General features: G+C 38.6%; 1 protein-coding gene across 2 annotated transcripts in view; it reads left to right on the plus strand.

Moving 5' to 3' along the window:
- Positions 1-5,354: 5,354 nt before the first annotated feature.
- The window catches only part of HPGD (15-hydroxyprostaglandin dehydrogenase), a 37,397-nt gene continuing 20,995 nt past the window's right edge, over positions 5,355-21,756 (plus strand). The window contains exons 1-3 of one of the 2 annotated variants that reach the window (XM_080373145.1): positions 5,355-16,323; positions 16,449-16,572; positions 20,678-20,784. In XM_080373145.1, the coding sequence (XP_080229271.1) occupies positions 16,231-16,323; positions 16,449-16,572; positions 20,678-20,784 (324 nt within the window). In that variant the 5' untranslated portion in view covers positions 5,355-16,230. The remainder of the gene's footprint in view (positions 16,324-16,448; positions 16,573-20,677; positions 20,785-21,756) is intronic. The other variant, XM_080373144.1, reaches the window with a different exon arrangement.

Genomic DNA, 21,756 nt, shown 5'->3' on the forward strand with positions numbered 1-21,756 from the left:
CACTGAAAAAAAATGAACCTCAGAAAAACTGCCAAAAGGAAACCTGAAGGCTTCAGCCTAGTAGTACAACTTGTACTTACTAGCCACCTCTGATTCAACATACATAGAATTGCCTTTTGTGTCTTAAACCTGGGAAGCTCCTACAGAACTGATTTCAAGAGAACACATTTTTACCCTACAGAAGATAGTCATTAATTAAATAAAAAAGAATAAGCAGGTTTACTTGTAAAAGCAAAAATTCCAAAATAGAATAAATAATTATATTTAGGAATAGACTATCCAATGATAATAAAAGGTACTGTGCTATTATCTTCTTTAAGAATACACACTCTTTTACATAATTCAAGTAGGTCAATAGGCATTATGGAAGCAGAGAATATTTTTAGCTTATATTTAATGTCTTGTAGCTCTGTAATTTGTGAAAATAACGCATTTATGAAAATCTGTTCTAACCAGTGATATTCTTTTCCTTCATCCCCTATAAAATATTGGTTGTCTGTTGTTCTAAACCATATTATAAACTCTGTGGTTGAATTGTCTTTTGTGCATATGATCATGTTTATAACCAGATTCTCAGTCCTTAGAAGCATAAGAACCACAGAATCACAGAATGGTCAGGGTTGGAAGGGACCTCTGGACATCATCTAGTCCAATCCCCTGCTAAAGCAGTTTCACCTACAGCAGGTTGCACAGTCGTGTCCAGGTGGGTTTTGAACATCTCCAGAGAAGGAGACTCCACCACCTCTCTGAGCAGCCTGTCCCAGGGCTCTGCCACCCTCAGGGTAAAGAAGTTTCTCCTCACACTCAGATGAAACTTCCTGTGTTGTAGTTTGTACCCATTGCCCCTTGCCCTGTCACTGGGCTTTACTGAAAAGAGCCTGATGTCCCTTTCTCTTGATGCTCACCGTTAAGGTATCTGTAGACATTGGTAAGATCCCCTCTCAGTCTTCTCCAAGCTAAACAGGCCCAGCTCTATCAGCCTTTCCTCATAAGGGAGGTGCTCCAGGCCCCTAATCCTCTTTGTAGACCTCTGCTGGCCCCTCTGCAGTAGTTCTCTGTCTCTCCTGAACTGGGGAGCCCAGAATTGGTCACAGTACTCCAGATGCAGCCTCACCATGGCAGAGTTGAAGGGGAGGATACCCTCCCTCAACCTGTTGGCCCCACTGCTCCTAATGCACCCCAGGATCCCCTTGGCCGCCTTGGCCACCAGGGCACATTGCTGGCTCATGGGCAGCTTGCTGTCCACCAGAACTCCCAGGTCCTTCTCTGCAGAGCTGCCTTCCAGCAGGTCAGCCCCAGCCTGTACTGGTGTGTGGGGTTGTCCCTCCCTCAGTGCAGGACCTGACATGTGCCTTTGTTGAACTTCATGAGGTTCCTCCCTACCCAACTCTCCAGCCTGTTCACGTCACTGAATGGCAGCACAGCTGGCTGGGGTATTAGCCACCCCTCCCAGTTTGGTATCACCAGCAAACTTGCTGAGGGGACACTGTCCCTTCATCCAGGTCACTGATGAATAAGCTGAACAGGACTGGACCCAGTTCTGACCCCTGGGGAGCATCGCTGGTTACAGGCCCCCAGCTGGGCTCTGCGTCCCTGATCACAGCTCTCTGAGCTCTGCCAGCCATCCCGATCTCGATCCACCCTACTGTCCCCTCACCTGACACACACTGCCTGAGCTTCTGTATGAGGATGTTATGGGAGACAGCGTCAAAAGCCTTGCTGAGGTCAAGGCAGACAACATACACTGCTCTCCCCTTGTCTACGCAGCCAGTCATTCCATCACAGAAGACTATTAGCTCGGTCAGGCATGATTTCCCCTTGGTCAGTCCATGTTGACTACTACTGATAACCTCCTTTTCTTACACATGCTTTGAGATGACCTTCAGTATGAGCTGTTCCATCACCTTTCCAGGGATGGAGGTGAGACTGACAGGCCTGTAAGAGCCATTAAATATCTCCAGATTATCTGAAATTAATTTAGAATCACACAGAAATTGGATTTATAGCCTTGACCTTAATCACACAATCCAGGAGGAGCAAGAACAAAAACTCTTACTGTAAAAGTGCTAAAAATATCATATATCAAAATTTCTTCTCATTTAAACAAGAACAATTTTTTTTAAGGTATAGAAACAGATAAGTTCATTAAAAGACACTTTGAGATACATATATATGTTTTTCTTGGCACCAAACTCTATCAGCCCCACCTAATGTCACCTAATCCAGGAAGAAAAACATAAACTCACTCAGTAAATACTGTTGCTCTTTTTCCAGGTTGTACCAGTTTGGGGAGTTTGTAAAGGGCTAATTTATCTTTCAAGTAGAAATTAGTGACATGGAGAACCAGACTATTTCCTAGGTATAAAAGGTATGCAGGCTACGTATATAAGTACACACATACACAGAAAAATATTTAGATTATTTAATGCATACTGATATATAGAGAAGGACAGATTGGAATATAGCTAGTTTAGGTTAAAAAAATTCAAACATTCTTCAGAAATACTCTATTTTCTCTTGAAAAATGTTCTGAAAAATGTGTGGAATAGATTTAGTTAACTTGGTAGGCATTATAGTACTGTCATAATATGAAAAACATGACTGTACTCGTTCTGAGCATATTCTATAATCCTATCTTTGACACGGTAACCAGAACATACATGTATTGTAATTCCTCTGCGTTTTGCTGTCTTGCCTTCAGTGATGGTAATTTGATGTCTAATCAACCTAAATGGCTGAGCATTTTTTGAACCCATGTAAAATTACCATGACATCCTATGGCAATAAGTTCCACAGTCTAACTGCATTGTGTATGTTGTAATAATTCCATCACCACTGGCATCTGTCTTTTAAACAGCCAAATATTCCTTTATTTGAACACTGATGCTAAGAAGTGGTGCTGGAGCCAAACAAACAGACACCCAAAGCACAGGGCTCAGCCCTATGTGAAGCTTAACATTCTTACTCACAAGCTCTAGGCATCTTAGCAGAAAAGTTTCCCCTTTAGATCACACGCCTCATTCTCTCCACGAACGGTATAGAAAACTTATGCGTAGAATGCCACACTTAAGTGATCTGAATCAACCAGCTGGGACTAGGTGCCTCATATCTTGGCATTGCTTTTCTTACTTGGAGGTGGTTGAACAGCCATTCTGTATTTTGGTCATTAACTGTAGATTTATACACGTGAGATATATGTATGTGCACAACAATGCCAACTGGCATCATAAGCCTGAGAAAAAGTTCTGTTGATGTGGACTTCTTTAATTTCAGTGCTGGATTATTAATATCTTTGGATCACCAAAACGTTTTAATTAAATTCTGTTGAAGATTTCTGCTGCAATACTGGAAACTGCCTTATAGATTTTGCTGTCTCAGCTGCTTAGAAATGGATTACGTAGTTCTTTACACCTAGGCTGCAATTCACAAGCCAACACAAAATTTCCTTCCAAAACTGGGAGGATGTTTTTATCATATCCCAGTATACCTAATAAATGTTTCTACAGCACACACTTCAGTATCTTATTGGAGCTTCATGACTTAAAGCAAAAGAAAAGTCAATAATTGGAAGACATTGAATATTGTGGGGGCACTGAATAGATGGTTTCACTCATGTGAATGCAGTCTAATAGTATTATCTTTATTTGTTCTCCAGACAGAAAATCTGTCTAAATGTATTTGTTTATAATTTTTTTTAAAACACGGACCAGAATGGCTGAGAACTTGAAGTTCAACTTTATGGAAAATTCTCACGTTTCACACTTACTTTTATCACTACAAAGGAGTTCAAAGTTAGGAAACTTCACAATTATTCATGGTATTATGAAATTGGAAATTAAGGGAAAAAAGCTAGGAAATTGGAACATATCAAGAAATACTATATATAACAGAAACTACACTATGACATAACAGAACTGATAGAATATAAGATCCCAAATAAACAACAGCAACACAAATTCAGAATGAAACACATTCATTTTTCAAAAGAAATCTTATAATTACTAATTAAGTAAGAACAGTCCTATTTTAATGGTTTTTTTCATTGAAACTTGTCAAAATAAGTGTTCCATAAGAGAACTTTTGGGCTTTCATAATACTGAAACACTGAACATCCCTACTTATGGGATTACTTTATTACTTATAGAGAATAATGACTTGAAACATGGTGTGGTATAATGATTTAGAAAGGCGGAATGATCCACTCTCATTAATTTCACATTTACAAAAATACTTAGACTGTCACCGGGACTCATTCTAGTCTTACATGGTTCACAGATTTTTGGTAGAGTATTTCCCATTTCCCTATATTCATTCTCATATTCTTATTTCGGATTTTTTACATCTCAGTTTTCAGGATTTTTTTTCACTTTTCTTTTGAAAAAACTACGTAGAGATCCTTCATGTCTCAAACATTATGCTGCTATTCAGTAACATTACAGGGAACAAAATAATTCAGATAGGAACAGTATTTCTCTCTTAACTGATAAAGCATTTCACAAAAATAGATATTTTTTTTAAAGAATAATGCTAAGGTATTGGCAATCATCATTCCAAAAACTAAAATCAGTCACATAAGGATGAAGGTCTAGATCCATAAAAAGATGTCTATATCTCTGTAGTTATGTACATGTCTCATTTCTATAGACCTGTTAACTCCATCAATAGAAATGCATTATAAAATATAGGATGGAAATTGGGTATCCCGATAAATAATCTACGTAGCTTAATACAAGATTGTTCAGCTCGTTCAATGTACACATTTGTAAATCTGTTCAAAGGTAGTAAGTAGGAAGCAAGAAGAGGAAGGTATTTGCTGTGTCCCTGCCTTTGTATTTCATTTTGTGGCTGGCCTAATGAAATTTCATTGTTTCCCTGTATCACAAGAATGCCAGAAGCATTTAGACCCTAAAGCAGCTTAAACTTAGGTGGGTAAAAAAAGCCTCCCAAAAGATACAGATATGGATTTGAACCTTCCCCTCTCCCTGATAGGAAAAAGAAAAGAACCACAGACTAGGCAAATATTTTGCCATGGAATTACTTTGAAAAGTAGGAGTTGCACATAAATATAATCTAGCAAGAGAGGTGTTGCCGTGGTATTATGTACAAAGCCCAAATCAGTATCTGTGCCTATGGCTCACATCGCAGCATATAGGACTGATCAGGAGACTGGAAGATTTTATGCTTGTACTAGACGAAGATTAACACACAGTTTACACTTCACATATTAGCACTGTCAGTGAGGGAGTTTTCCTGGTAAAAACAAAAACATCCAAATAGCTAAGCACTTGTTTGAAAAACTACTGAAGTTCTTTTACAGATGTAGCTCTGCATGACACAGCCAAAGGTCAGGGAGAAATACAATATGTATCTGTGTTTGAATCTATGAAAGGTCACAAGAATTAGGAATTCTTTTAAATCATCTTGTCCTATGCTGCATTAACTGTTTGAGTGTACCAGACAACATATTTAATGCATATAAACATGACTAGCAACGTCCTTACCTGTATGTCCTTACCTGTTCACATATAGTTCACCTCCTCCAAAGCAACCACTGCTCCATAATCTCAACAATGATGTATTCCTTGTTTAAACCCACCATCAAAACAAATGTCGTTAGGTTTAAATGCATACCCCTGTGTTAAATTAATTGCCATTCATATGTTTTAAGGTACATCAGTTCTTTCTTCACCTTATCTATGCCTTTTTTTTTTTTTTTTTATTTTAATCCTCAACCTTTTAACACACTCCTACATATGCATTTTTAGCATTAAACATCATCTTCAAAATGTTAAATTAAAGGAAAGGTTTAGGAAATTAAATACTATGACATCATGCATTTTATCCCCAAGAAAGTTTCCTGGTTTATTTGTTCAGACTCATCCAGGTTTTTCAATGCTGCAGTGAAATATTAACATAAGCAAAGCAGAACTGGAAAGTAAAAAATTATCAAAGCTTTATTAGAAAAGTAAACATTTTTATCAGATTTAATAAATATGAAAATTGAGTTAATTGTCATAAAAACATAGGTTGGTATCACAAAGAAAATACATTTTGTAAGATGTTATTTATAGTCACTCTACAGCCTTTTTGCACAGCTACTGAAGAATGGAAGGACATAGCTAATACTATTGGGGCTCAGAGGGACAAATGAGCAGGAAAGTGGAGCCTCTGCCTTGCCAAAAAGGGTAATGTCCCATTAATTTCTCCAAAACAAGAGAACAATGTAGACTATGAAACTTCCAAGGCCTCCCTTCCCTTCTTTTGGGAACTCCATGGCAGACCAGAGCCAATTCAAATTCCTGACTACCATTCACTGGTCTTAATTCTTTCTTTACTTGTCTTTACCTACCATTTTCCATTTGGAAGAAAAGACCTGGTATGATTTTTATTTTTTTTTACTTTTGACATGGTAGAATTATGAAGAACTTTATGTGGACTAATTCTAAACTTCTTAGATTGTGCTACCAACCCTGTTTATAGCTACCCACATAATAATTTCTAGGAAAATGGTTTTACGCTCTTTTTCATGAAGATCTATAATTGTGAAAGTAAAAAACAAAATATTTGTTCAAAAAAACCAAAATATTTGTTTAAAAACACTAAATTTGAAGAAAATAATTTGTTCACTGCAGTAATGTCAGTGCATGAACAAAATAATATATTTTCTGGAAATCTTTTTTATTGTCCCCAGTTCATAGATATACGTGACCTTAACCTTTTCATACTATTCTTTTCATGAATGTACATGTATGAGATGAAATAAGGTTAAATGATTTTTAGTGCCAGGTGCTGTCCGTTTTACCTCAAAATGTAATTAATCCACTAATAGCTGAGGTTGGTGGTTTTTTTTTTTTTAATTCTGTACTGTAACTACTGATTGAAAAATATGAAAACATTAAAAACAGTGTATCAGTTACTTTACTGTCAGAAACTGTCTGACTCAACTTCCATGGAGGCACACAGTATGCACCAGGGACATACTCAGACTATACGCACATTGCAATGCAGTTTCCTAAGTGAGGAAGCCTCACAGAGAGTTTTCATGCAATCCAGCATGCCTTGGTATTAGTGAGGTTTCTTCACCAATGTAATCAATTACTTTTCAGTTTGAAGTAAGTACATTGCTGTGTTGAACACCTTTTAGTTGCTGTGATGTGTATTCAGTAGTTCCTTGTACAGCTGTATTACTCCAGTAAAAGCCACTTTCTTAAAGAGGTGGGAAAACGATCTGCTTTCCTTCTTTGATTCTACAAAGTGATCCCAGGTTGCTCTGCAATTGTAAATGCATAATGTTATGTTAATGAGCTGTAGGGAGAAATCTGTTGTGCTTGTTTATAGCTTATTTATGGACTTAGGTCTTTTTCACACTGGAAGCATTTATCATCTAACCATAGCTATATTCATATTGAACAGCAAAAAATAAAAAAAAGATATTTATGTGTATTTTGATCTACTGGTTGGTGATTTAGCTTGATAACATTACAAGTGCAAACTATCCTTATAATATTCACAGAATCAGAAAATGTTAGGTTGCAGAGACCTCTGGACATCATCAAGTCAGCCCTTCCTGCTCAAAGTAGGGTCACCTATAGCAGGTTCCTCAACACTTCATTCATTTACATTTTTGGCTACATTCAGGGATAGAGACTCCACAGGCTCTCGGGGAAACATGCTCCAGTGCTCACACTCACAAGAACAAAAAAGTTTTTTCTGCCGTTTAAGTGGGATTTCCTGAATTTCAATATTTGCCCATTGCCAATTGTCCTGTCACTGGGCACCACTGACTTTGGCTGTGTCTTCTTTACACCCTTCTATCAGTTATTGATATGTATTGATAAGATGCCCCTTGGCCTTCTCTTCTCCAGGCTGAACAGTCCCAGCTCTCACAGTGTCTCTTCATATGCTAAATGCTCCAGTCCCTGAACCATCTTAGTGGCTCTTCGCTGAACATGGTCCAGTACATCCATGTCTCTCTTGTACTGGGGAACCCAGAACTGAACCTAGCACACCAGACACATCTCACCGGGGCTGAGCAGAGAAAAAGGATCACCCTGCTTGACCTGCTGGTGATGCTTGGCTTAATGTAGCCCAGGAGGCTGTTTACTTTCTTTGCCTCAAGGGCACAGTGCTGGCACATATTCAGCATTTTGTTCACCATTACCAAAATCATTATGAAAAAATAGCTTCACAGTCAGCTGCAAGGGAACTTTGTGTTGGGCTGAACCTGTTCTTAGATCTTAAATAAATTGTTAGATTTACTTCAGACCACAGTCTTAATGCTGTATCACGTATCTCCCTTTGTATATGACGTTCTCAAATTCCAGGTCTTCATTTATTTCACAATAATTCTTCATTGGGTTTTCTGTGTTGTCGTTTAAAATTACATGCTGGTGACCTTATTGAATACCTAATGTTCAATTATTTAGTAACCTAAGTATGTTATTGTATTTGACATGGCCGTGGATTGTGTTTTTATATGATTTCTGAAATATCTTGGAAGACTTTTTTATACAGCTTTGCATAAACAATTTTGCAACGCATTACAGGTTTACCGTTCCAACAAAAGTATGTCAGGAGGTTTCACGTTTCGTAACATAGTCAAAGACATAATTTTTCTGGAAGCAAAAATGGCTTTCAGATGCCTTTAGTCCTGAAAATGAATAAGTCTATTTCTGCATGTTTGAATAGCACAAATACAAAATGGAAGAGACATATCTATTTATATCATCCTAGAGGAATGTACTTACTAGTAAGATTTCCAGATATCCTAGAATATAATGGCCAATTTGAACTTTGCTTAATAATTACACTGAGGATTTCAGTTTCTTCCTAATGGTAATATGAAGTAAACACTATCACATAAACAGGAACTAATCTGTAGGTCTCAGCAAATGAATTCAGCATGTGCAGATGATGCCTCCACATAGATTTGTACTAAATATTTTGTTTAGAGCTTTTAATATGGACAGAAGGATGAATGTGGCTGCATTTATAAAAAATAAAGGCACTTATACAGCATAACATGATCCTTTTACCAAGCTGCATAGACAAGTTTCTTAAAACCCTGAATGTTCCTTTGTAAGTCAAAATTCATCTGAGGATCTCAACTAGAAAGCCCATAATACATCATTCTCAATTGACTAGCAAATGCAGTTTATTTTCTAGTTGTAAACATTTTAAATTCTCAGAAACATCCAGTAATTGACTGTAAATTTCTAATAGCTAAAATACTTCACAGATTACTGGCTTAAATTTTAAGTATTAGCTATGGTCTTCCCTCTGACCTAGAATTACTTTATTAAAACATTTAATAATTTTTTTAATAACTGCTGTTATTTTTAATATCTACATTTAAGGTTACATGGACCATTCCTGAAATAAAGATTTATGCATTGTTTTTCTTCTTCACCAACTAATATAAGCAGTTACATTTCTTTAAGAAACTGAGAACTTGATTCTAGTAGTTTTATATTTTTTTGTTCTTGTTCTTGTTACTCAGTTTCTGATTTAATTTAATAAAAAATAATTTAAAGGCATGAACTTATAAGCAAAAGTGTCATGGTGTTGACATTTGAAATTTTCAACTCATCTTAATTTCACCTTAACTGATAAGTGTCATTTCTAGTAAGTACATCACTCATCATTTCTTTTGCTTCCCTTTTCATACCTTTTCTTTGAGGTTTGGTTCACTTTTCCATATTATTTCTGAATGCCACCACAGCCTTCTTTTGACCAGGTGGTAATCTATAGTACATTATAAGCATTCTGTAGCACTTCCAGTTTTTGCACACAAGATAATTATGGCAGTTCTCTGAATTCCCTGAAACATACATACGACAACCACTTGGCTGCACAAAATACTCTGCCCCACCCCAAAAAGGCTCTGTATGTGATATTTTTTTTCTAAAACAGGACATCCAGAAACTAATCTACCTAGACAGTGATTAGGTGTAGAAGAAAAAAAAAAAAAAAAAAAAAAAAAAGGGAGCCAAAACATTAACCTGAAAGATAACTATCATTGTCAGACCCTACAGAAATTTGAAGAGCAGAATAAGGAGGATCACTGTATTCATGGATCCCTGATAACTCATTATTTTTCAAAGTCAGAATGAAGGTTTTCTGGGATTTCTCTCTCTCTCTCTCTAGGTTCTTATTTTTTAAAAGTTACAACATAATAAAAAAACATATTCCCTCTCTCTTCAACTGGATATTAGTCAAAGAAAGTACATTAGTAGTAATTATCAAAGAAGATCATTAATAAGATTCCAGCATTTCAACAAATATCAAAAAGCGTGAGATTTATCTGTGTAGTTATAATCCTTTAAGGAAGTAGACAGCAATTCAGTTGCACTAGAATTGTACAGTTCTAAGAAACACAAGTGACTTTACTTTTGGGTGTCTGGTCTCATTTTAACTGCTCACACCAGCTTTTTAAGAAGCCTTTTACAGTTTGAGCGTAAGCCTACAACAATTTTTTCCAAAGGTATAGATATTTGTACTGCTTGATGAGTTGATAATCAAATGAATAGGGTAGACAGTCAGTCCTTCGTATAGTGTCTTGCCAAAGTTGCAAGAGGCATGGGAGGGGTTCACATATTTTTGTTTTGTTTTTACTGCCAGCTGCCATACTGCTGTGGTGTTTAAAGACAGTGCCAAATACAGGGTTTTAAAGGTTCTCCTATAATTATATCAGATAGAGAAAGGGCAGGGCATGCTTTAACACTGAATCCTTCCTTATTCATTTAGAGCCTGGCTCAAGCCTTGAGAAGTTAAACACCTTGCAGAACTGCCTTCCTAGCAAGGCCTGTAGTGCCCTGGCTGTACACGTTCAAGCTCATGTTCTCATTCTTCCAGTAGACTATAACTTTTTAAAATGTGTTATTGGTTCTCAGGTATGGAATTAACCCCATATTCCCTAAATTATCTAGTGACTTTTTAAAAGTGATTTAAATAATAATACTCATATCATCATTGAGCACCCTGTTGCCTTAACTGCTTTTGGTTTGTTTTTTTTCTTTAAAAGCATTAAGTATCTCAGATGAAATGCTAGCAGCTTATCGTTTCCCAGTTCTTTGACGTATATGCAGGACAATGGCTTGAAAAATTTACCATTGTGATGCCTAAGATACAGGCTGTGGTAATGTTCAGCACGACAGTAGGAATTTGATCAAGGAAAGGCATGCAGGAAAGCTAGAATGCCTCTCTGAACAGGTATCCAGGACTGGATTCCTAAATCCCCTTGTCCGTAACTCGCTAGGCAGCTATTTCCTACCCCTCTTCACTAGTTTTTTTTTTTTACTCCAAAACCTTTTTCTCAGTCATAGATGTTTCCAAAGTAGTAGAAAGCTCTCTCACTCTTGGCATTCCTTCTCTAATGCCAGCTAAAGGCAATCTAAAACCCAGTCATCACCTCTCTTACCTCCCATTTACTGTAACATCCTCCCACATGCTCTGACAAATCTTTTCACAAAAACTGCATACTTTCTAGGCATTCTTACAATTCAGGAAATTGCACCCTACAAGTTTCTAATTCCCTTTTTGAATGTCTCCAGTGACTTCCCTTTTCTACTTTATAAAGCAAAGGGATCTAGTCTTCACTTTTCGATCCTCCTTAAGCTACTAAACCAGGCCTTTTTATTCTGGTATACTGCTAAGGCATTAACTTCCAGTTCTATTCTGACATTACTACTAACTTCAATTGCGATTTCTCATATTTTCAAAAAGCACATTATGCGTTCTCCTACCCTGCCTGCTATTTTTGAAAAGACAGCCAACCACAGGGCTGTTTGTTTTAATGGATTCCTCTAAATCTCGCCATGGAAGTCTTGACATCTTGAACAACTCATATAGTATGAGTATGCTCTGATAATAGATTTTTTGTAACTATTTTCTTATACTCTGCTTTTAGGCATCCTGTGTTCTCTTATTTTCCCCAAGTACATGATATTTTTGTGCACGTACTGCTGGTGTCCTGGATGAGCAAAATAATCTAGCCACAGACCTAGCACAAGCTGATATGATGTTGTGCTGTAAAAATGCATTTTGGCAAATCTCAAGCCTGTTGTTCATTCAGTTTCTTGCCCTCTAAGTTAGTTTGACATTTCTGGCAGCCAGTCTATCTGTCTTGAATTATTTTGTATACACAGCTAGGTATAATATCTGAAGTAAAGCATAGCTGCATAACCTCATCTTCTTATGCAGTAATTGCTGTTTTTCTAACAGTGCATACAAAGAGATCACACAGAAATCACATTATGAAAAAAAATCCTGAACACAGAAAACTGTCTTGTATTTTCTGAACACTTAAGTTTCTTACTAAGGAAGGTTGGGTCACACCACATTAACTATGTGACCTGAAATCTGTCTTTCAGCTACCCCACACAAAGCTAGGCATTTGGGGCATTTCTCTAGCTTTTTTTTTCTACTCATTCTTTCTCAGCAGAAGTTGGAGAAATACACTAAACTACATACCAAAGCATACGTGCTGCATAACTGTGTTTGGATGCTCTCCTAAATGCATTGCCTGATAATCCATTCACAGAGGTGATACAGCTTATTTAGGTTTCACAGTAACTTGAGTAACACCTTGTAGAATGTGAAGAGATGATAACAAAAATGAGTCATGGGTTGCTTTTTGAAAAACTATTTTTGAACTAATAGGGTGACATATGTCTGAGAGAGATCATACTCCTGTTTCCTTTTCAAAAACAGATTAAAACCATCTGGACTCTCTTCATGCTTTGATGCCACTGTGGTCTATGCAGAACAGTGGAGCATAGGCTATGGGCCATGGAAAAGAATAAATGTAAGTAAACGGAGAGAAATGGAAGAGGAAGCACCACAGCCATAAAATGAAAGCAGAAAGACATTGTATCACTAGCCAAAAGATCTACTGGAAAACAGTAGATGAAATCACATTCTGCATACCAATAGCATGCAAATGGTAATATGTAGTCGGCATTGAACTGTTAGCAGGGGTGCGTATGGAAGTTTTACTCTGAACAGCCTCAGCATCTAAGGGTATATTTAGTATAATAGTTATTTCTTAACTTTTAGCAGAATGTGCAGATTGCCTATATGGAATTTCTTCTCTCTCAAAGCACCCAAATCTAACATGCGTGGACTCATTTAGTATCTTTTCATACCTTTGATTTTAGGTAGTAGTTTTTTGTCATATTTTTGACTCTAGCTAACATCTTGGATACAATCCCCTAGGGTGAGTGTTAGTGCACCTTTCAGCGAAAAAAAATCATAAATATGATAGGATTTGGTTTGACTCTACCATTGAATAATGCAACATCATTTTTAACTGTCTCACATTTTCTTAAATTAGTATATCAGCCTCTCTCACAGACAGAATAAGGTACCCAAAGCATATACTCAGTCTTCTGTAAGCTGACTACTTAGGAATATAGATCCTTTACAGTACGTTACTGCCTATTGTGACAGCTCTTCAAACTTTTTATGTGAAGTCAGGTACTGGTTTTTCTTAAGGATAGATTATCTGAAAAGATAGACCACCGAAACATTGAGAAGTGGAAGTCCTAACGCTTCTGTGAAAGCTTTAATGAAAATTGAAGGCAAGTTTCAAAAACTGTCAATTTATGAATCACTAAGAAAAAATGTTTCATAACTACCCATCCAAGTGTCAGCAAGAAGACTGAGATGCTAACTCCGGATTTCTAACAAAGTAAATGTCTACAAAGACCTTTTTTATTATGGGCAACATTTTATCTTTTATGCGGTTGGTCATATTACAAGCCCAGGGTAGTAAAGGAAAATCTTGCAACAAATTTCTTCAGAGCACCTGTAGCGAGTTAGTAGCAAAGCCAGTGCAGATTGAAGTAGCAGAGCACGCACACCCCTTACAGCCAAGCCATCTCTGCTGGCTCCAGGGGTAAATCACAGAACATTTCTATTACTTCCTCCTGGACCTGGAGGACTGACACATACTGTTCTAGTAGGAACACTGGCTCTAATTTCAAATATACTTCGCCAAAGTTATGGGTATTGACATGGAACCTTTCCTGCCATCTTGCAAGACTTGTCATTTAGGTGCTTGAATGGAATAATGGAAAGAGTCTATTCAGCCATCAAAACCAGAGTTAGAAACCCTGGGTTAGTTTATCACAATACTTTTAAACAATTTCAACCTATGATACCCAGGATTATATTCAACCAAGCTGATCTTTGGGACACAGACTTATAAGATTTGTTTTATGGAAACAGTGTGTGCACTCAGATCTTAAAGCATTCCAGCATCTCTGAAGAGTCCAGATTGTTCTTAACATTCATGCCAAGTTATCAACAGTTTAGAAAACAGTTGCCAAAGGTCATTCAAACTACAGCTGTTTGGAAATACACAGGAGTTTATTGATCTTTTCCTTTGCATAACACTTTAAAACAATATTACTACATTTTGGAAATAAAGAAAGACCATGACAGATATTAATCATGGCTTGGCCGAAAGCTGGAGGGAGGAGGTGTTACGAGGGTTGGGTTGAGGGTGAAGGACTCCACTGCAATGCTATTGTTAGGTCTCTGCATGGTAATACTGTTCTCACATGTTCTTTGACCTGGCAGCGCACTAGTCTCTCAAGAAATTAGGGAAGCTGGCTCAGCTGGTTGAGAAATAGCTCATTAGGCATGGGACTTTAGGTGGCACAAATTTCACAGCTCCAAAGCAATCTGGAGCCCTCCCAGAAGTACAGGTATCATACTCAGACAAATCACTAATCCCAGAGGCCAGCTCCAACTGCTTTTATGAAGTACTGTGAATCATGATCTTTAGGAAAACTAAATGGCTGCTATCCAATTTAGCAGCTGGATTATATTAGTTCACATTTTTAAGGACAAAGGTTATAATAACAAGATCTTGTGTTACTCAATTTACTCAATTAGGTAACATAGTTACCTTAATGGTTCTGTAACAGTTTGCTGGTGTTAGGAGCAATATAATTTGTTTCTTCTAGGTAATACAAAAGAAAGGAAGTCCGTACATGAAGGCGGCCTAGCAGAAAACCGACAGGGCAAGATAGGCACACTGTTGCTGAGAAGCAAGGAAAAATGACAACAGAAGTTAATGACAGAGATGAAGTCTGAGTCAGAGTACTTCAGGGCCTTGAAAACACAAGCAAAAAATTTAAACCTGGTATACTAGGCAAAAGAAAACAGAGAAGCCAAAAGACAAGCACGTGTGTTAAAACACACACGCACATACATGACGTACATACATTTATGGAGCTTAGAACTGGCACAACAGGGGTTTTCCCCACCTACCCAACACTCCACCACACTGTATTTCCAATGGGATAACATTTGTGATTCTTATAACAGACTAATGAACAAGAAAATCGATTTTGGCTTTTAGTCATTAAGGCTGCTCTTATTTCTACCATATGGTGATATATATCTTAGTATCGATGAATTTTGGTTGCACATAATTCACATCATGTAGCAGAATTTGGCTTACAAGCTGTAAAAGTGGCTAAACATTTGTTTAAGGTACAAGCTATGTTATCCACAGACCCAAAAATTTCTAGAAAGCACTTATCTTGATATGTCTAATATCCATAAAGTTTGACGGCTGGTTTTTCATACAGGTTCGACTGGATAAGGCAGAAGGAGAAGGCAGGTGGGGTATTTTGAAGTGTGAAAAAAAGGCCCCATGTTTGTTTTTTTCGAGGCTGAACTTTCTTTTCAGTTCCTCACCCTGCTGTTCGTGCAGCTCGGGCCAACCAAAACGCACACAGACTGAGGAGCTGCCAAGAGCCCTTATCAAAGCGTATAGCCATTTCTCACGCGATTTATGGAGGCGCAAGGCTCTTCCCCGCTGCGAGGGGGCGAGCGCTGCCCCGGGACCCCCACCCCCCGCCCGGGGCCGCTCCTCGCTGGAGAGCCCGGAGGGCTGAGGGGATGGAGCCGGTCTCCTCTCCCGCCCTTGATCTCTGGGGTTCCTCCAGGCACCCGGGAGAGGGATTTAGTGACCTACTCCGCCCCTGCTCCCCCCGCCCAGGCAGCGCCGGGCGGCTGTCGGTCACACGGGAGGGGAGCGGGGCGGGGGGGAATGAGCCGCAGCAGCGGCAGGAGGAGGAGGAGGGGAGGAGGGAGGGCAGGAGGGAGGGAGCGAGCGAGGGAGGGAAGGAGGGAGGGAGGAAATCGGGCAGGTGACACCGCACTAGGTTGCTCCGGCTCGGCGGGCGCGGGGCCGGCGGCAGCAGCGCGGCAGCCATGCATGTCAATGGCAAGGTGGCTCTGGTCACCGGCGGGGCGCAGGGCATCGGCCGGGCGTTCGTCCAGGCGCTGCTGGGTAAGGGCGCGAAGGTAAGGCCCGGCGAGCGCCCCCTCCCCTCCGCCTCCGCCCGCTGCCCTCCGGCCGGCAGCCCCGGGGCTCGGCTCGGCTCGGCTCGGCGGGCCCCCCCCGCCCAGCCTCCCTCGCTCCCGCTCAGGTAGCCCTGCTGGACCGCAACGCCGAGGCCGGGCAGGAGAGCAAGGCGGCCCTGGACGAGCAGTTCGAAGCGCAGAGGACGGTGTTCATCCCGTGCGACGTTACGGACCAGGAGCAGCTGAGAGGTAAGGAGGAAACTGTCAGCGCTGCGCTCCGGCGAAACATGCAGCAACCTGAAGGAGCCCGGGCTGCTGCACCAGTAAGTGTGCCATTCAGGTTTCTGGAGGACAGCCTAATCCCAATCGCTCCTGACAGTGACTCAAAAAGGATTTGTTTCAGAACCTGCAGATGTGAAATATTACCATCAGCATGTGTGTGTTTCACCGTGTTACTTGGCACATCGTAAAGAAAAGCCAAAGAAATCATTTCCATTGAGTGCTGTGTGTGACATTTTTGCATGAAAGCCTCTGCAGAAGATAATTGTTATTTTATGAGTAATATATATATAAACTTTAAAGCAGAGACTAGCTTTTTATGAGGCTTCAGTACAGACTCCAAGCTGCATTCCCTCATCACAGGGGTAATAAATTCTGCTCTGGGTTGCAGTGCTCTTTCCGTACAGCACACTTACTGTGAACGTGTGCTGCTGTAGCTGAACGCACAACTGGCAAAAGCTGGTACATGGCTTTATCATGGTGTTAAACATGGGATGATAACATTTCACATACATTTTGCAGATACAGGGAGTGGCAAGGAGCTTCCCTTGTGTGATTTGCATTTGTGTCTTCACTTAGCGAACAAATTGTGCTCCCTAGTAAGTTCTTAAGAGTATTGTATAACGTTGATGTACCCTCCACAGTATTTCATAACAGGCACATCACTTCATCAAAGTTTCATTATTAAATGATACATTCGTATATAGTGACTCAGATTCAGATTTTGACATCAGTTTTGTCAGTGCCCTTTTCCCAGATTCACTCGTGTCAAGCTAGATGTGAACGTTTTTAGTTCTGCTTTTATTCACTATGCTTCACTGGCTGCTTTCTCAACAGCGGGGATTGAGCCTGTCCATTCCTCTTTCACAAAATATTGCAGCTAGTCCAGAATTCAGCAATATTGCTCGCTGCTCCAAGCTAGCATGATCTAATTACAAAGCCTTATATCGTCTGTTTGTAAAATAGATGCTGGACTTCAAATTTGAGATATGCTGTCATCAGCAAACAAAGTTTTTATCAGCCAGGCTGATTATTTTTTATTATTGTTATTTGATTATGATTTTGATTCTTGACTTTTCCTTCAGGTGGGAGGAGTAACCTAGGAGGAAGAAAAAGCATCCTAGGGGTAGGAATAGCATGTGCTGCAGCACGGGTGTTACCCCAGTGTGTTTCTCTCCCTTGATTCCTCCTCTCTTTAGTGCCAGGCTAGTGCAGGACCAACAGGGTGTGCGCTGGGAACCGCAGTGAGCGGGACGGGTCAGCGAGGGAGGTTTTGGAACCAAGTTAGTAGGAAAAAAGCAATCAGAGTAGGATCGGAATGGGCTCTCGCAAGGAGCGAGAGCAGGAACAGCCAGCTGCTGCTTCATACACATATCTGATACTGCATTATTCCTGCTGCGGGTTTCTTAGTGTAAATTTGCAATTACGTCTTACAATTCTTTGGGGCTTCTAGGGTATTTTTTAGTGGGCTTGTTTGTTGGTTGGTTTTGTGGGGTTTTTTTCCTGCTTTATTTTCCTATTTTTTCACTTGTAATTGCAAGCTACCACTTAAAAAACTTAGATTAATTTCACTCCTAGTGATTAAAGTTCTTGGTGGATGCATCAAGTGCTGTACTTGCTTTTTATGTTAAAGGTCATGCATGTGTGTGAATAAAGTTCCTTTTATTTTAACTTTAGCCCTTTTGGTATGAAACAAGTCATAGTACTAAGACTAGTATCTGTAGTTAGATGAGGCTTATGGGTAGGAAGTCAGCTGCTTCCTCTACTCTCAAGTCTTGCCTGTGCTTTTTTCTCTGGTGGCTCTTTCATATAGTCCCCTACAGAACTCTTCTATCTTGTCCCACTTTTGAAAAATCACTATATATTTATTTACTTTTGCTTTCCGTGAATATTTAAGAAGCTTATATAAAACTGCTGTTTGTACTTACTTTCCACTTTTTTCTTCCTTCTTCTTTAAAATCGATCCTCTTCTTAATTTTTAATTTTTCTTCATCTAATATTTTGCATGATCATCTGCTTTTATTTTTTGTAATTCCAGAAGCACTAACTAGTGTGCAATGCAAACAGAGAATTATTCTACCTTTGAAAAGAGAACGACAAGTGATGGGTGATGAATGATGATACAGTAATGGGTGGCTGGTAACTTTATTGAGAACTTATAATGAAATCCTTCTTTTTGGGGATATGTAATAGATGGGACTACTGTAGACAAGTAAACTTTTACCAGAAATATTCCAAGTTTGGTAATCATTCCTTATTTTAACATAGATATGCAAACAGCTGAAAAAGATTTGGCTTTTTTCTCAATATGTAAACTAGAAAACTACAATTAGTCAAGACCGTGTGATTTTAATAAGTATCTATTGGCAAGAGTACCATTATCCATGGTATTTTTTGAAGGCAAAAGATTCTGTTAAGAATGAGGTTGATGAAAGATGCTATTTAGAGAAGGCTGAAAATTTCCAGAATTTGGGAACTAATTGAGGACCGAATTTGTATTTATTTTATTCATTGAAACTAAGTTAGATAACCAGTTCTGCTCCTAATAAAGCCAGAGGTTTCCAATTGCCCTTGCTGATACAGGACTGGAAAGATGGGAATTGATTGAGGAGTTAAGATGAGACAGCAGAGAATGCATTAGTAACAAACATAACAAAAGCCAAAAAGGCAGCCAGACAAAAATAGAGGCTTTAGTAATATTAAAATGGTCTAGTACAGAGTAAGAATGTTAGAAAAATCTGTACATTAAAGGCAGATGGACAAATAAGCAGCTGCCCAGCTCTTGTTTTGATGACAAGATGATGACTGTGATGGACCTCCAGCATTCAGACAAAGAAAAGGCTGCAACAGTACTGACCATCTGGTGCAAGAAAAAAACTTTGTAAACCCTGCAACTGCTGCAAAAAAGACAAGTGTCTCAAAGCAGCTACTGTCCTACTGATTGACCCTAATAGCCAAAGACTAAAGATCAGAGAATTAAGATGGTCTTGGGATCACCTTTTAACTAAGTGGTTTCATTAAGGCCTGCCAAGCATAATTTCAGCATACCTGAAACAGTCTAGGTTTTTAATCAGTCACCAAATGCTATCTTTTTGTATCAGTATTGGAGTGGTAGTGTCTTGGTTTACATAATAATAAATATTTAGTGATGAGGAACAACATTTAGAGGGAAAAACAAACAAGCTATATATAGATATGTCAGACAATGTCTGCAGTCATGGAAAAATCTTAGTCTGGAATGAACATCTGGAGGTCATCCCATCCAATTATCCTGTCAAAGCAGAGCCAGCCTAGATGAGTTTGCTCATCACTATGACATACATCATCATGTTTTTCCATACATGTTTTTTATCTTAGTTCAAACACTGTCACCTGGGAGAATACAATGTCACTGTGGAAGTTTCCCAGTCCTTTATTTTGAAATTATTTGGAAGACAGGTCACTGTTTTCACCAACAGAAGGAAGATTTGATTTTGAGAAACACATTATTAAAGTTACCTGACAAGTAGGATGTATAACTACTTATTCATAAATCAATATATTTAAACAAGAATTATGATGAACTATTTGTAGTTGAAAGATTCATATTAGTTATATTACTAAGAATTGCATTCTTAGGTTAAATTCAGACTCAACCAAGAAAATTTTTACGAACACCTGATGCTTTCGTTTTTCATTTAAAATAGATGGCACAAAATCTTGAGTTCATTAACTATATCAAACTGTTACAAATCAAGCTATAAATGCTTAATTTATATAATCAGTGTGCCAAACTGATTATATAAAGCCAAAATGTATGGGTGTTAGGAACTTTCATTATCTCCTGTTACCAAGTCTTATAAAACTGAATGAAAAGGCAACTATGGTATCTTAAACCTTTCAGTTTTTCTGAGTATGTTTAATATTGGTGAGCAGTTAGATAAATAATTTAATTGAATCTTGCTCATTAGTGGTTAAGAAAACAGTGAAGAAATTTTGGTGGACTAACAAAGCATTAATTTGTATGCATGCATTATATTTTTATACCTTACTTTCCAGAAATACTAAGAAATTTCATCCTTGGATTTCACTATAGGTGCTTTCAAAAAAGTAATTGAACATTTTGGAAGGCTGGATATTGTGGTTAATAATGCTGGAGTGAACAATGAGAAGGACTGGGAAAGCACTATACAAATTAACTTGGTAAGCATTATCTCCTTTCACATGTTCATACTTCAGTATTTGATGCTGGAATACACTTAGCAGCCCCTGGCTTGTATGGAGCATGCCATATTACAGAACATTAATTATTTGATTGGCAAGCACAGCTATTGAAGTAACAACCATGTAATTGCACATGTACTAACCAATAAAAGTGTGTGATGGGTCCTTTAAGTTGTCTACCCAAGATGTACAGCACTGTGTACAGGTACTCAGGCTAACACCAGACAACATTCTTTTTCTATAAAACTCAGTGAAATCCCAGGTGTAACATATTAGGAAAAATTTCTTCACCGAAAGTGTTGTCAAGGATTGGGACAGGCTGCCCAGGGAAGTGGTTGAGTCACCATCCCTGGAAGTGTTTAAAAGACCTGCAGATGTGGCACTTAGGGTCATGGTTTAGTGCTGGACTTGGCAGTGTCAGGTGTACAGTTGGATTCAATGATCTTAAAGGTCTTTTCCAACCTAAGTAATTCTGTGGTTCTGTGATTCTGTTCTTTTTGTCTTATTACCAGTCACTAGGCTGAAGCAGACTGTAGGTGGGTTTGAACCATCTCAAGTAGCAGAAAAACTGGAATTCAAGTCTTAGAAATCTATATGCATAACTATCAAGCTACTGCCCCTAAAAATTAAAAAAGGGAAGTTTATACAGTGTATACACTATTGTACAGGTAAGTTCACCATAAATGTCCTAATGATTTAATAGCTAAAGGTTGAAAAAATTCATCAATACATGCTGGTGACTGGCATAAGAACATCTAAAATGGTCAAGCAGAGTAGAAGTAAAGCCATGTGGATTAAATCAAGGACACTCTAAGAGCCAAATATCCTAATTTATCTTTTAATTTAAATATTCTTCCCCTGTCTAACCCTGATTCAACTAACTAGCTTATTTCCATAGGGCATTTCTATCTAGTTATGGTAATTTCCATAAACCAAGATACAACATTTTGT

The sequence above is a fragment of the Falco punctatus genome (assembly GCF_963210335.1).
Source record: "Falco punctatus genome assembly, chromosome: 1".
NCBI lineage: Eukaryota > Metazoa > Chordata > Aves > Falconiformes > Falconidae > Falco > Falco punctatus.